The 15599-nt window shown below is 42.3% G+C and overlaps 1 protein-coding gene across 18 annotated transcripts in view; it reads right to left on the bottom strand.

The window, feature by feature from the left end:
- Positions 1 to 1124: 1124 nt before the first annotated feature.
- The window catches only part of cacna1g (calcium channel, voltage-dependent, T type, alpha 1G subunit), a 271030-nt gene continuing 256555 nt past the window's right edge, over positions 1125 to 15599 (bottom strand). For 14 of the 18 annotated variants that reach the window (XM_044338768.1, XM_044338766.1, XM_044338765.1 and 11 more), the window contains 6 exons: positions 14379 to 14801; positions 12567 to 12719; positions 9764 to 9886; positions 6623 to 6830; positions 6118 to 6287; positions 1125 to 2880 (listed from right to left, as the gene is read on the bottom strand). In XM_044338768.1, the coding sequence (XP_044194703.1) occupies positions 1870 to 2880; positions 6118 to 6287; positions 6623 to 6830; positions 9764 to 9886; positions 12567 to 12719; positions 14379 to 14801 (2088 nt within the window). In that variant the 3' untranslated portion in view covers positions 1125 to 1869. The remainder of the gene's footprint in view (positions 2881 to 6117; positions 6288 to 6622; positions 6831 to 9763; positions 9887 to 12566; positions 12720 to 14378; positions 14802 to 15599) is intronic. The other 4 variants (XM_044338774.1, XM_044338773.1, XM_044338769.1 and 1 more) reach the window with 3 other exon arrangements.

Raw genomic sequence — 15599 nt, forward strand, 5'->3', positions numbered from 1 at the left:
ATGTTAATATGATATCCACAGCACTTGATAATGTTACATTACCTTACCTTTCTCTGAATGTGGCTGTGTTGCCTGCATGTTTCCTAGTTTGTCCAGCTGTTTTGTTGCTGCTTCTTGTTTAATAAGTGGATTGTAGATTAATTTAGTCCATAAATCTGTTTCTTTCAAGAATGTGTCACATCAGATTACATTACTGAGGAAGACAGAACTTAACTGAATGCAAGATGCTTCTTATTAACGGTTTTGTTAAAGTTCTCGATTTCAAAGGTTACCTCTTATTTAGTTTTCGAAGAAAAAAGGTAAACACAAGCAGATGTTCACCTGTTAACCTGTTGACAGCTCTTGTGATCCCCATCTGTTAGCGTTGTAGCCACCATAGCCCTGAAGTGTAGTCACATTTTTGAGCAGGCAAACGTCAGCTACAGTGTGGTTTCGGAGCTTGCACACATAGCCACCACAGTTACACCTCAACTCCTTAACACACAGCTAAATGTAAGGCTTTCATTTCACTTAAAGCTACAATATGCAAGTTCTGGAAAACAAGCTGGCGCTGGCATGAGACTCAAGGGCTAACTCTACTCCTCCCTCCCTCCTTCTCCCTGCTCAGATTTGCTCCGGCCAGCCCTTCACCTGCATCCTTGTGATCACGCGCAGCCCATGTATTGATTTCTCCTCCGGGAGCGGAGGTAAGACTGGAGGTTTTTGATTCTGTGAGTAAGTAATGTCTTCCAGCAGCTAATGCTAGTTTAGAGGCTCAGTATGAGAGGAGACATAGATCCTTTGTGAGTTCACATTCACGTGCACTCCCACCCCAGACTTTGGCCTTCTATGATTGGTTAGAAGGACCAGGCTCACTTAAAAACTTGATATGGGAATATCTCTATTCTGCTGCCAGGTTCATATTTTAAATTAAAAAAACATCAGAAAAAAACTTATATACTATAGCTTTACTCTGTGTTGTACTATGTAGTAAGGTTAGAGAGGCTGTACAACGAAAACCGTTAACATTTTACTTACCCGAGATGTCAATGAAGAGATCAGCTCTGTCTCACCAGGTCAGAAAACTGACTGCAGCCTCCTTTTCCACTCTAACAATCAAACCACCACGGTCTAATGTGTGTGCTTAAAAATCCAAGCTCAGTTTAATGACTTTTTTATATATATATTTATATATTATTCCTACAAATACATGGTTTTCAGCACTTTGAAAAAACGTTCACTTTCCTCAGTAAACCAAGAAAGCTAGAAATATCCTACAGTGAAAAAAAAGACAAAGACAAACCATTTTGACCAAAAAAAACAAAACAAAAAACAAACAAAGTCACAAAAAGACATGGAAATAACAATAGAATGAAATTAAAAAAACAACATCCTGTACAAACACTATGGCCCAATAATTTAAGAAAATAGTGTCTCTAAAACGTTCATATTGCTTTGTACCTCCATTGACCGGGCAAAGTCCACCCTGTGCAACACCAGGCGGTTCAAATGGCGACCACGGGTGACGCCAAATCCCAGGTGCTGATGTCACTCCAGAGGTGATGGGGTCAAGCTGCAGCCAGTGGCATGCAGGCGTAGCAGAAGAGAGACAGTCATGTTTGTGTTGTTGTTTGGTCTCTTCTCTTGTTGTTTTGGCAGTAACAATACAAAGACAAGGGGTGGTCACACTACTACAGTACTGCACTCCTTATGAAACCAAGGATGGTTTTACTGTTTGTTGTAGTTTTACCATTATTACTCTCTACAGCATTATTACTAGAACTATCACCATCACAGATACACAGAGTGCATCGTGTGTTTGTGTGTGTAGAGGCTTGTTGTTCGTCCAGCTGTGTGCGTGTGTGTATCTGTGTGTTTGAGTATCAGTGTTCAGTGCTCAGAGCTTGTCTTCTCAAAGGAGAAACTGGGAAGAGTCAGTAGCTTGGGGTTGGTGTTGGGGTTTGGCGAGCCACCGTCCTGTCCTGAACCTTCCCCAACACCCAAGTCAAAGGAGTCCTTTGAGTCACTGGAGGGCGCCCTCCTCCTCAGGCAGGTGTCCCGGCTGGGTAGAGGAGGGGGCTTCCCTAACCCCCCCAGCCCCATGCCCCCGAGTCCACCCAGGCCTGGGTAGAGGCCAGACTGGGGCTCCAGTCCGTCGGGGGGGTCCACAGAGATGCAGGGCGGGCTCATCTTCTTCTTGCGTCGGGGTGAGGGCAGCGAGGTCTGAGTGGAGGTCTGGCTGTGGATCTGCAGGCTGTCGGCCCGCGACACGAAGCCGGAGGAGGTGGAGGTGGTGCTGCGCTGGGGGCTGGACTCCACTGAGGAGCACACCTCCACAGAGTGGCGCCGCGGGTCGTCCAACCAGGAGTAAGGGCGTGGGCGGGGCAGGAGGGTGCTGCGGCCCTGCGTGTCAGCGCTGTGGAACCTCTTCAGCTGCCTCAAACAAGGACTCCGGCTTTCCTGGCAGCCTGCGTAGATACTGTAACCCTCGTTGCCTCCGTCGCAGCTGTCGTGCCCCGTCGTCATCGTCATGTCATCACTGCCAGGTAACCCTGCGCGGGTAATGAGGGACACTTCCTGATCTGCCGAGGCCTCCTCCTGTTGGTGTGGCGTGACTGGTAAGAGTGGAGGAGGCGAGGAGGGCGAGTAGGAGGCGAGGCAGTGCTGGGTGTGCACGCTGCTGGGCCGCGAGGGTTTAGGGGAGGCGCCCGGTGTGGCGGGGACCAGGCAGAGAGCAGGTTGCTGATGATGATGGGAGCGGGGTGAGGGAGAGGTGGTGGAGGAAGAGGAGGAGGAGGAGGGGGATGGAGGGAGGCCCAGAGAGGCCACATTCACAAGTCCTTCACTGCTCTCCCCTCCATCTGAACATAGGGCCTCTTGAGAATCAGTAGACACTGCAACCTGGAAGACGGGGTATGGAGGGGAGAGGGCGGGATGAAATATTTAGGAGGGAAGGGGTGAGGAGGATGGGGGTAAATGTGCAATGAGAGGAGGGGAGGGAGAGATGGAGGAGACCCAGGGTACAGGGGATCAGAGGAGATGAGAGGGGGATACTAGTTAGTGTGAGGTGATGAGGATGAGAAGCAGTACTTTGGGTCAAAGTTCACAGTCAGGCCAGCACATTCCCAGAATCCTCTCTAGTTCTCATTGTGGGCACAAAGGGTTAAACTAACATCCTGCCACGAAATAGAAGAGAAATACAGAAGTTACACTGCATTGCTCAATGGAAGAATTAAGGATTTGTCAAGAGAATGTTGGGTAAACAACTTACTTTAGATATTATTGGATGTTTTCTTTTTGTATGGTGTATTGCTTCTGTTAAGGTATAGCCAGTATTTTGCATTCATGTCTGATAAGAACAGTAGTTTAAGTGGCTGCACTACTTGTGCTCGAACTCCACAGAAACTCTGTTCTGATAAACTTTTTTTCCCCACATTTTACAGTGTTTGAAGGATTGTGGTTATTATGACATAATGACATTGTTTTAGAAACACCCTTCACCTTGTTGGTATGAAATGAACCTAATATGCTATTTTAGGCATAATCTCTGTTTTCTCTTCTGAATGCAGCCTAGGAGAGTGCACGCTGCTTTTTTTAGCAGGACTGAAGCGCTCAGCTGATTGAGTGCCGGCTGACACAATGAACTCTGAGCCAGACTACATGACCCTCTGACCCTTGACCGTTCACACAAAAGCCTGTAAACCGTCAGCAGAACAGTTCTTGGTAGATTTCGCAGCCCAATTCTGACCAGTGTTTCCTTACCTTTGTACAGATCTACAGGGTGTGAGGTCAACAGTCAGAGGGTGAACACGATACGCAACTACTGTAGGAGAGGAAGGGTTAGTAAGCACAATGGTTGTTGAAACTCATAAAATGTCCTCATGAACTCGTGACTTGTTCTCACCCCTCACAGACCACAGACTGCGAAAAAGGAAATAAATAGTACTTGAATGTAATTGTGTTGAATTAGGTCAATTAAAATAAATCTGAAATCTATGGAGATGAGGACAAAAGGCATTGATAAATGTTTGGAGTAATGGGTTTCCTTGCATGAGCCTGAACGGTGTGACCACAGAGACACCTAGTGGTCACAGTCAGGCCAGACCAATCACCAGCCAAAGCAGTACAACACCAGGTAACCAATGAGAAGAATGCAAACTAGAACAATACTGGAAATCAGATCAGACAGAGATCACCCAGTCAGACGGGTTATGTATAACATCTACTGCACCCAGTAACAATTATGTACCTTTCAAACTCTAACAATACAAAAGTCACAAGTAGTCTATCACCATGGTAGTGTGTGTACAAAATGGCCAAATGCATATGGACAGCACTTGCTGTTCTTTAGCAATCCCCTGAGTTCTATAGTTTGTAGTGTAGTAAGTGCACTGTTTTGTGGGTTCATTTAACACCTACGGTATCAGGCAAAGTACATCTCCGTCTGGTTTGAATACATTCTGTCACCCAGCTACTGAAGAATTCAGTGATGCAATATTACACTTAGCTCCTGTTGCTCATAAAAGAGCAAGGTTTCCTTCAGGCAAAGCTACCTATTAGAGTTTTAGATGGGATGCTTTGTGGCTGATGGTTAGCAGTAGACAAACATCTGGGCAAATGAGTAACAAAAAGGTTTTTAAAAAAAGGAGGGGGGGGCCTGTGTGTGTGTTAGTCTGTCTGTCTCTTGGAAGATGAACATGAAGTCCAGTGTTTCTGAAAGGCCCAGTGGTAGTTAAAGTCTACTGTTCGTCGCTGTTTCAGAAACAGGAGTATCTGTGTTTGAGCAGTAGCTCAGGGTTGGGCGGCTTTTGGGCCCAACTGAACTGAGATCAGAGAATAACAGATACAATATGGAGAATGAGACAGCAGATCAGTTAGTAAAACGTAGGAATATCAGGAAGATGGGGAGAAAGAAGAAGGAAGAAAAGTGACACTGTTTAGATCATGCAACAAAAGCTGTAAAAGCAGTGAAAGTGTTTTACAGCTTTACAGAAAGTGAAAGCTGTAAAGCAGTGAATATCCAGGACTTTAGGGCCACTCTTATGGAAAAGAAATGTGAGATTTGGAGCGCCAAGTCATACAGTTTTGAGAATAAAGTCAGAATTTTTCAACAAATAAGTCATTTTACAATTAAAATGTTTTCTTATATCATTATATTATAAATACTATGTGAATAAACTCATGTCATAAGACTGCTCAGTGTGTGTCAGAGGGATTTAATCCTTTTCCAGTCAAAACACAACTTCTGTTTTGATCTCTTTGCTCTTTGGCACAGCTGTCTGTTTGGGTGGGGAGCAAAAATATGAATGGGATCAAGTATAATTATTTCAATACCCTTGTGCTTATTTGTATAACATTTATATAAATATTAACTACACCCCAAAAAAAGTTTTTTAAATAGAGAACTAGAATAAAAAATACTAGATTTATGTCAACAGTCCAGTGCATACTGTGTGTGTTGGTGGAAGCATTTACAGGCGATGGATCATTTTGTGATGCTTCTGTGCACAAGAATGATTGTACTAAGCTATGTCATTAATAAAAATATGAATATGCTTGGTTCAAAATAAAATTGTGCAAAGTGTGGCCAAGCATTGGATTTTGAGGAGGAGAGTTAAAGGTGCCCTGTGGAACAAACAGTACTTTTTGATATTATATTATTCTCAAAATATTATTTTATTTAAAAAAAAAAAATATATATATATATATATATATATATATATATATATATATTATATATATGAGTTTAATATGATATTATGATATTAGTATGATAATATTACAACTTACTTCTTGTAAAATTACAACTTATGACTTTTTTCTCAAAATGATGACTTTATTCTCATAATCTTCAACAGTGTACTCTGTTGTCATTCTGAACCCAAAGGTCTACAGGTTTTTATTCACACCAAACACAAAGATCATCTATTTGTGTCTACTAGATAGTGTTTGGTAGGAGTAAAAACTTCTAGACCAAAAGCCCTAAATGGCACATAGCTGAGAACCGCAGACATAAAACATAGTTGTCATCACATAAAGTACAGATACAGACAGGAGGAGACTGAGAAGTGATCTTGGAGCAAAGTTAAAACCTTCATGAAACGGTACGGATGCGTATATATATATGTGGAGGGTCACCTGTCTGCGGAGCGTGCGGCTCAGTGTATGTCTGCGTCTGGGAGGGGGAAGTCGTGGTATACTCTCTGAGTCCGAGTGGCTGTGGGGGCTGATGGGTTTGAAGAGGTCTGTGGGGACGGTCAGCTGCTGGGAAAACTCCTCCGGTTGAGAACGCACCGAGCTGCTGGAGCCTGAGCACAAACAAGCACAGCAGTCATATGACAAGTAAATAAAAAAAAAAAAAAACCCAGCTGGAGCAGGTGTGTTGATTCTCAGAGGAAATGGCCTGCATCTTCCTGTGTCAACCTGTGCAACGTGAAAGTCAAGGCCTCCCATTTCTGCCTCACCCTAATGAGATGTCAGAGATTCAGGATCAAAACAAATAAAAAAAAAATACAAGGCTGCAACTGTGGTGTCTTATAAAAAAGAAAATAAAGTTTGCAGGTGTTGCTGTGTTATGTTGCAGGTGCTGGTTTCTACAACAAAGGAAGCTCATTTTATTGTGATGTTTATATATCTACATTACCTGATTGGGCCTTGTGGATGCCCAATATGTGCTGGGGCCCCTGTGTCTGTGCTAGAAGCTGTGCTGGAGCCGTGGCTGGTTGGCCCAAAGGCTGCAGGGGGAGGAACATGTAGCTGTCGTTGGGCAGGGAGTGTGTGCGTCCCACCGTAGGCTTCCTGACACTCAGCAGGTTGTCCTCCAGTGGCTCCCCGGGATTGAGCTGCTCCGGCTGGGGAAGGAGAGAAAGGAGTCAGTGTCCCTCTGGAGCTGGAAGGTCTGGGCCTACAGTTTAACTCAAGCATTCTCACTCTCTTTCTAACACATTCACAGCTGATATCTCTCTACCACACAATGAACAAAGAGGCAGTGGTCATCAGCATACACAGAAAACAGACGTTGGAGTTGACTGGCACAGAGCTGCCACAGATCACAGAACCAAGACCCGGCTAAAATTCAACTTTCCGAGCGCTTTCTTATTTTGAAGTATAAGACACTCTTGTGACTGCATTAATCCTCCCAGTCATGTAACTGTAGGTAAGCCTGCTCCGTGATTGTGTGTCAGCTGGGGCAGTGTCCTGCAGCCTGACCCATTACAGAACCAGTTCACATTCACCACAGAGCCACTGGAGCTCCAGCACACTTTACAGCCCCGTAGCAAAACACATAACTCATATGACAACTCACAGAGGAGTAAAAACTACAATGCTGGAAGACAGGAGACAGTACTAACACAGAAGAAGACTGAAGACACGTGGACTCACATGTAAAGCACATAGGAAAAAGACAGAAAACTGAGGAAAGGGGAAAAAAAACAGAAAGAGAGAGAGGATAGAGGTTACAGGGAAAGAAAAATAAGAAATAAGAAAAGAGACAAAGGAGAGAAAACTGCAAACTGGCAGGTGAGGAGGCGCACTATTCTACTGGACTGGAAAGTAACACACACCAGGCTGGAAAGGTGGAATGAGAAAGAGAAGAGAAAGTTCGGAGAGCACATGGTTAGATTCACCAGGGTCTTTCAATGCCACTTGTTCTCCTCTTCCTCTTCACTGCCTTCATTTTTTTTTTTTTGTATTTGTCCCAGCACAATCCAATTAGAAGTGATTTTGTGCAGTGTGTTGGCTGGGTTTCTCTGGCTGGAGAGAGCTTGTTTCTAAGAGGGATGATATACAGTATAAATCGATCTCACTGCATCGCTGGCCTGGATGTCCAGCATGAGCCAAGGTTACAGTGACATTCTCTGGGGCAGTCATGTGACTATGGGGAAGTAGTGTAATCATTAATGAGCCAAACTGCTTGTTAATTATACCCTGACACCCAGATGACGTTTAATTAATTTTCGCTTTAGCTTGAGGATGTCCTTTCTCACAATGATAGATTAATGTATAGATTAATGCCAGTGAGGAAGCATGCATAAGTCACAATGACGACAAATACATCTGTCAGCTGGCAAGTACACAAGTATTGTGGGCAAGGCTTTATTTTATAGTCTGTAAGTTGCTAATTGTTTCCTTGAAAGTGAAGTAATCTTGTACAATTATAGATAAAGTTCTCAACTCAACTTTATTTATAAAGCACCTAACACACAGCACAGTTGATCCAAAGTGCTTTAAAGCAAGAAAAAAAATCAGAGTGATGATAAATGACAATAATAATAATAATAATGGAAATGGTATTCTCCATATATGTTGAGTTGCAGACTTGTCTTTAAATAAATGTTACATTTTTGCAGGTTTATCGACCCACTGTGCTCACTAAAGAAAGTTTTGCTAACAGTTCGTTGGAATGAATTCATTAGAGGTGCATCAATTGAATACTGTCTCCAATGTCCCTTAGAAACATATTACATAGTCCTTTCCGACCAGTGAATGTGAAAGAAAACTGAATAGTAGGTTATCATTTGATGTATTTCTTGTATATATCATACATGTTTCAGATAGTGTTTAAGTTCAGTTTAGTGTTAGTTTGTGTTTCACACCTGTTCTAAAGTCCTCTGCGCTATGTCTATTCTAAACTTAGTTCTATGCTGTGTAAGATGAGGCAGTTGTGTGTTTAACAGTTAGTTCGTAAAGAAAGAAGGTTAGTTGAACTTTTGACTTGTGTTTCTATCTGAGGGTTGGTTGCTGACCTGTAAGGTTAGTAAACAGATGTCTTAAATTCTGTACAAGTAGTATTTAAGGGACTGGTTAAGTGCCAACTTTTCAGACAAAGAGCTATTGGTATAGCTAGTGGTATCTTTGTCTCCAGAACTATGATGCGTTATACTTCTGATTGTATTATTTGATTACATTATTTCATAAACTAACAATGCTCTCTTTGTGTGTTTATTGAGTGATCAGCAATTTCCCATTACATGAATCTAAAGAAACATATCAAGTTATTTCTAGGAAATTATGGGAAAACTACAGACAAGTAAAATAAAGAATTACTGTATTTTCTGATAAGAAAATTATTTTTAAGCCACTATGTATAAAATTTGAACATTCCCAGATAGCAGAATTGCTGTGGCCCAGACTCGACACTTTTGGCACTGTCATCTGGCCCACATACCGCGTGGAATGATGGCACTTGGGCGGTCTGCTCCTGTTTCCCAGATCTGGGCCACAAGCAAGCCATAGCAATGCTGTATGTCAACCAAGAACAAACCAGATAAACCAGAACTGGCCCACATCTAGAATACACATGCCTGAGAGCACCACATCTTTACCAAAAAAGGCCCACATTTGATTTGGGATATTTGGGCCATATTTGCCATTTTCCATATGGGCCATTTTGTCAGGGCCAGAGGAAGGCCCGCAGTGCCTCATCATTGCCTGAAGTGCAATCTGGGTATGCTATCTGGGTTTTTGACAGCGCCCCCCGGTGGTTGTGTAACTTTTGTTAACAAGAAAATGCACTCGGGCACCTTTAAGCCATGTGAATAATTTGAAAGATACTATAAACACATGAGTTCTACACACAGTGGCTTTAAATAATGTTTTTTGCTGGGACAACAGGCCAAATTAGTATCCAGTTGTTTTCCCTGTTAAGCTAAGCTGCATGGTGTGAGAGTAGTGGGGGGGGCAGGTGGCTTTGGAAGCGCCCTGGGAAGGAAACACTACAAGATACTGCAGAGGAGAGGAGAAGGAAGAGGAATGGTGAAAGAAAGAGAGGAACTGTCAGTACATTGCATTCCTGACTGGTTAGAAAGAGGGGGTTAAAATCGTCGGGGACCGAGTCTTCTGTCAGAGCTAGGGACCAGGATTTCTCAGAGGCCAGAGACAGAGCTTCCATCTCCGCTAGAGGGATCTAGGCAGGAAGAGACAACGCCTGGTGAGCAGAGAAATCAAACGCACACTCCGTGCAACACACAAATATAAGGACGTTACAGACAGATAAGACCTATAGCTACCAGGAAAATACATGTCTGAAACAATATATACAACAGTGGAATTATGTAGTAGAGCAAAAAAAAAAAAAAAGGAAAACATACAAGAAGGGAAATTTACAGGCTTTGAACTAAATGAGGACTTTTTTTTCTCACCTTGAGACACAAGCTTTTTAAAATAGATTACGATTATTGTATTGCGGGGTTTTCAAAAGCAATATTATGACAGGGTACACACACACACTCACACACACACACACACACAAACACACACACAAACACACAATAAAATGTACAGCCTGATGACTCTCAATAAACTGTTTAACATGATGCAAATGAGACACACACTTTCAAATTCAAAGGAAAAACACAATCAAACGGGGAGAGGAGTCATAGATTCTTTGTAATATAGTATAAACACAGACCTGCCATTATGACACGTAACATATGTAGAGTCATTTCAGAACTATGGAGCTGAATGTTAAACAGAGCACCTCTAAGCGCCTGTACAGCTAAATAAGCTAAATCCCAGAAGCTTATTTTTTGAATCCTGGAGCTCTGCTGAGTTTGGCTTCAGTCTTGGAGTGTTTAGTAGCCTTGAGCGTTTCTGGCTTCTGTAAAAGGAGCTGCTGTATATTTTGCCTTGTACCGGCTTAACAGGGAAAATGCTTTCTGACAGGCAAATGGGCCGTCTGTGCAGAGAAGGGCAGGGAATGAAACTTAATGGAAAACATTTTTGCTAACGTATCAGAATGAGGGAGGTGGCCTATGGCATCTAATAATGACATCTCGAGCCCATTTAAAGCTTTTAGAAGATGAGGTTTTGCACTGCTAATGTAATCGGTCCAAATTTGCCTTCAAATGAGGGAAAGAGGCACCCAGATGCATTATTCAGTGACTGTGATCTATAGCTTATTGATTGAGCCATTACACTGCAGACTCGGGTGTAAGAGTGTGCTCTGCTTGCTTCAGGAATGCCTGAGGTTGGTTTACGATCACTTTGATGCGACCGATGGCAAAGTGGCAAAGTAGGTATACACATATACACACATGCAGACATGACACACCCACATACAGGCGCACAAGCACAGACTCAAAGCTGTGTGGAGGAGACAGAGCAGACTCTAAAGCATTGTCACTGAGGCTGCTGAACCAGACCAAAGACCTGCCAAGCATGAATGAGTCTGAGTGAAGACGTGAGTGAGGGAATGAGATCATGGCTGAGGCGGGTTATGACGCACTGCACTGTGGTGGGCAACAGTGCTGGTTGGAAAGGGAAAAATATTCAATGTGGAGGACTGCCAGTACAAAAATGGTAATGACTGCAGGGCTGCACAATATTTAGCAAACATCACATTGCATGCTTTTTTTTTTTAAACCAAATTATTGAAATTAAGTTCTGCTGACAGTATGTCCTCATTTTCCTGCATAACTCTTAATACTTTATAGGCCAGAAATTCTGTGGACCACAAAACTTATCCATCTTCAGGAAATTTAGTCTAGAACTGAGTCATAAATTTTTATTCTCATTCAAAGAAATTGTAAAATCTGCCAATAAGGTGAGATAATATCACCTGCTTTCAATAAAAATCAATTCAATCAGGAGTCATCCAAGTTCATCTCCATACTTGCAGAGTAATCAACTTTATTTATAGGGTCAGTTCACCCAAATTACAAAAGTAGAAAAAACAGCTTCCTTAAGACAAAGTCCTGTCTACTTACCACAACTTATCACAGATTGTATGTCTATAAGCTGTGACTAGGTCATTCAAAGTGTAATTTGCCCTTTGGTTTTAGATTTTTTAGAGGCCTGAAGAGGTAAGACCACAGCATTTCACAAGAAAAAAGCAAATATTAGAGAAAAATGATCATTTTGAGCAGCAGAATTTTGTCTTTACCTGTTCACTCTCTATCACATCAGTAATCATCTCGTGACACCCCTGTGGGATCCCTCTCGTTTAGGAACCACTGCTCTGGAGGTATCCAGATAGTTTTGGATTCATTTGTCCTGGTTTTGAGGTATCTGCCTGAGATTTCTTCCTTCATCCCAATACAGTAGAGGTGAACGGTATCCCTTTTGTGCTGCTCACAGCATTGAAAAATGACATTTAAAACACTCAACTGCAAAATTAGTCTTCCCACTGATCCTCTGGATAATCCATTGAACACGTTGTGGAAAGTCTGTAAATGTCATTCAATAATAACATTCAATGCGGTGAGCACCATAAACAACATTCCCTTCACCTCCATTGTATGAAAGGTGTTTAAACCTGGACAAATAAAACTTAAAAAGTACCTGCATGGCTGAATACCACTAGGTGAGAAAATATTGTTTGTAATTTGAGTGAACTAACCCTTTAAAAGCATTATCACTTGTTTTGAGTAAATCCTTGTATGGAATCACATTGAAAACAGGTAATACAACTGTTGTTTGCAGTTGTGTAAAGGAAAACAAGACTCTTTTTTTTTTTTTTTTTAATAATTAACTGATGCATTTAATTTTGTTTTCATGCAGCCCTACATAATGGAGAGAAATAAGACCCACTGGATGTATGAAATGGAGGACATGAGTCATCAGTGGTGTTACGGTTGGTTATTGACCTTCTTGTCGGTGCTGTGCTTGCTGGGCCTGGGGGGCAGTGCGTAGTAGTGGCAGATAGAGCCGGACAGGTTGTCCATCAAACTCAACTCCCCCTCCATTGAGCCCTGGATGACCAGGGAGACTGAGTCAAACATCGCTCTCCGCTGGACAAACTTGAATAATGCAGAGAGAAAAGACAGGGAGAGGGGCAGCAGAAGTTGTAAAAAAAGTAAATGACAGACAAAAAGGGAAAGACAGAAATCCAAACAGAGATACATGAATAAATGTGGAGAAAAAGGATGGATCACACAGAAAGGGAGGGAGGGAAAAAGACAGTCGATCAGGTAGAAACAAACAGATATAAAAACAGAAACAAGACAGAAGAAACATATCCATGAAGGAGAACTAGAAGGTCATTTAATGAAGAAACATCTACGTGAGATAATCTCACGTAATGCATTTTTCCTCGTCTCTAGACATGTTTGGACACAATCTATATTTTGAGACACTTAATATACTTGTGAAAATATGTAACCTTTATTGGAAAAGAGTGGAATTATATCATTCATTTGGAGACTGCCTTTGACGTAACATTGTCCTAAACTACCTGTAAAGACTATCTTTGCAACAATAACTACAACCTCCTCCTGTGAACCACTGTCAACTCACATGTTACAGTGTTACCATTCAAATCCACAAGGGGGCATTACAACACTGCAGTAGAACTGGTCTCCCACAGGCCTAGAGAAGAGATTGGGGTTTAACCACACATGTTTTGGGAGAGTGGCGGAGGAAGACAGATAACATCTTAGAGAGGGAACATAACGATAGCGAGACCTCTATTTCCTATCCCAAAAAGTTCCCCGCTGTCTGGAAATAGCTGTTAAAGTGAACAACAAGGCCCTGTGGTCCAGCTTTCCCATGGCACTGTGACCTATCTATGACTGGCATGTCCTCTACAGGGACCAGCCACAGACACACACAGACACACAGACACACACACACACACTGTAAACTACCCTGTTATAGGTCAGCATCGTTTGCACAAAATAATAAATTCTGTACATTTTCTGAATAAATTATTGTCTTTGACATAAACTGTAGCAAGCTAATCTCTTTTAAACATACAGTCTGCATAATAACAGTAACGTCTATGTGTTCATATGTGGTAGAGTAATAAATTCAACATGGAAAACAGCATTTTAATGCATCTTGACCAACGACCTCATATCAAAGGGTACACTTACAATTATGATCCTATTTTTGGATACAGTACACAGAAATGCATCCACTTATATTTTGAAATGCTGCCAGCTGTGTAGTGAATATGTCCACATATGGCCATATCTGCAATAGTTTGTTTATGTATGGGCTACAGTTCTTACATGAAGACAGTAGAGTGCAGACAATACTCCCAAGGAATTCATTATGTCTTATACCATCCAGCATGCTAAGCGCCCCTCAGCATGGGCCGGAGAATTAACTAATGGTTTGAACCAGAGTCACAACTAATGACCAGAGATGTAGCGGTCATCTGACTGGCCTCACAGCCTGGTCCCCAGCAGGAAGTGACCTCAGAGCATCTGTTATGTCATGCAGGGAGCTGCCTGGACCACAGAAAACCAAACTATCTGATCTAGATGTTATCTAAATATCTGTCACCTCTACTAGTGAACAGTGATGTCAAGCTTACCAATACATAGATTAAGACAACAGTGTGTTTTTAGAGTTCATTTAAACATGGCTAATGAGTGAACCATGCAGAAAAATGGCATAATATGTATCCACACACATACACATAACATACAAGCAACACAAAAAGGATTCCTCACCTCCAGCGGGGGGTCCAGGCATGAAGGGGGGTCTGCTCTGATGTTTACAGAGTCTCTGGTTATATCAGCAGTGGGTGAGTCCATAGGACCGTCCCTTTCCTGCTCCCTGTCCCCTCCTCCGGTGGACCTCCAGGGGGAGCCCCCAGAACTCGACCTGTCCATGCCCAATGCCAGAGGGTTGAGCTGGGGCGACCTTGTTGCCATGTCTCCCCCGTCATTCTGTAGCTCCAGCTCCAACTCAGCCTCCAGCTCCGCCTCTTCCTTGGCCTCCTTGTTGCTCTCCTCCAGGTGCTTCATCAGGACGGCGATGACAACGTTGACCAGGACAAACTGAGCCGTCAAGACGAAGGAGACAAAGTAGATGGGAGAGACCACAGTGTTGTAGCAGGTGCTGGTGTCATGGGCGCAGTCTCTTAATGTGTCCTGGAAGAGCATAAAAACATGAAATATGCATAGCTTAAAGCTGATATACTAATATTAATCAATATTTTTGTTAGCAATTGATCATGACAAACTTACAGAGAAATATCATCCAACCCTGTAGTTCCCCTCAACTCTACAGTGTTTTAGTGTCTTTCAGCTCAAAGTTTTGGTTTTACAGCCTGCAACTTTATCGATCTGGTTCACTCTCACTACTTTCATTAGCTTTGTTTTCAGCCATAAAGCTCTGACAAACTCACTGTACACTACCTGTCCAGTATCAGACGGAAGACAGAAAAAGTTAGCGACTAGCTGGTGAACATAGTGGAGCATTCAGCAGCTTAAGAGCCAGATTTTTCCAGATATTTTGGTGGAAACAAAAACAATGCTAAATATTGGACTTACAATTGTCAGGTGGACACAAACACGACTCCAAATTAATGCTAATCTTTCTCTATGTTGATAGGCAACTATTTGCTAATGCGTTTAGCATGTCAACTTAAAAAGGTGATATGTCTGTGTTGTGTTGAGCTTGTTGTGCTGCCCCCAAGCAATAGAAAAAGCAATTAATGCGGATTAGAAAGACAAATTTAACAGTTGCCTTATCCAGACATTGATATTGTATGATTCTGCAAAAACCCTTATTACATTCAATGATGACAATTTTAAATGTTTAGTGCCAATCTTTTCTTCTTTTTTTTAAACTTACGTAGTCCTACATTATGTAACTACAACCACGGCATGGTTAAGGTTAGGGACAGATAATGGGCATGGTCATGTAAAGAGGGCTTAATTAAAGAC

The sequence above is a fragment of the Thunnus albacares genome, chromosome 20 (assembly GCF_914725855.1).
Source record: "Thunnus albacares chromosome 20, fThuAlb1.1, whole genome shotgun sequence".
In the NCBI taxonomy this organism is placed as follows: Eukaryota; Metazoa; Chordata; class Actinopteri; order Scombriformes; family Scombridae; genus Thunnus; species Thunnus albacares.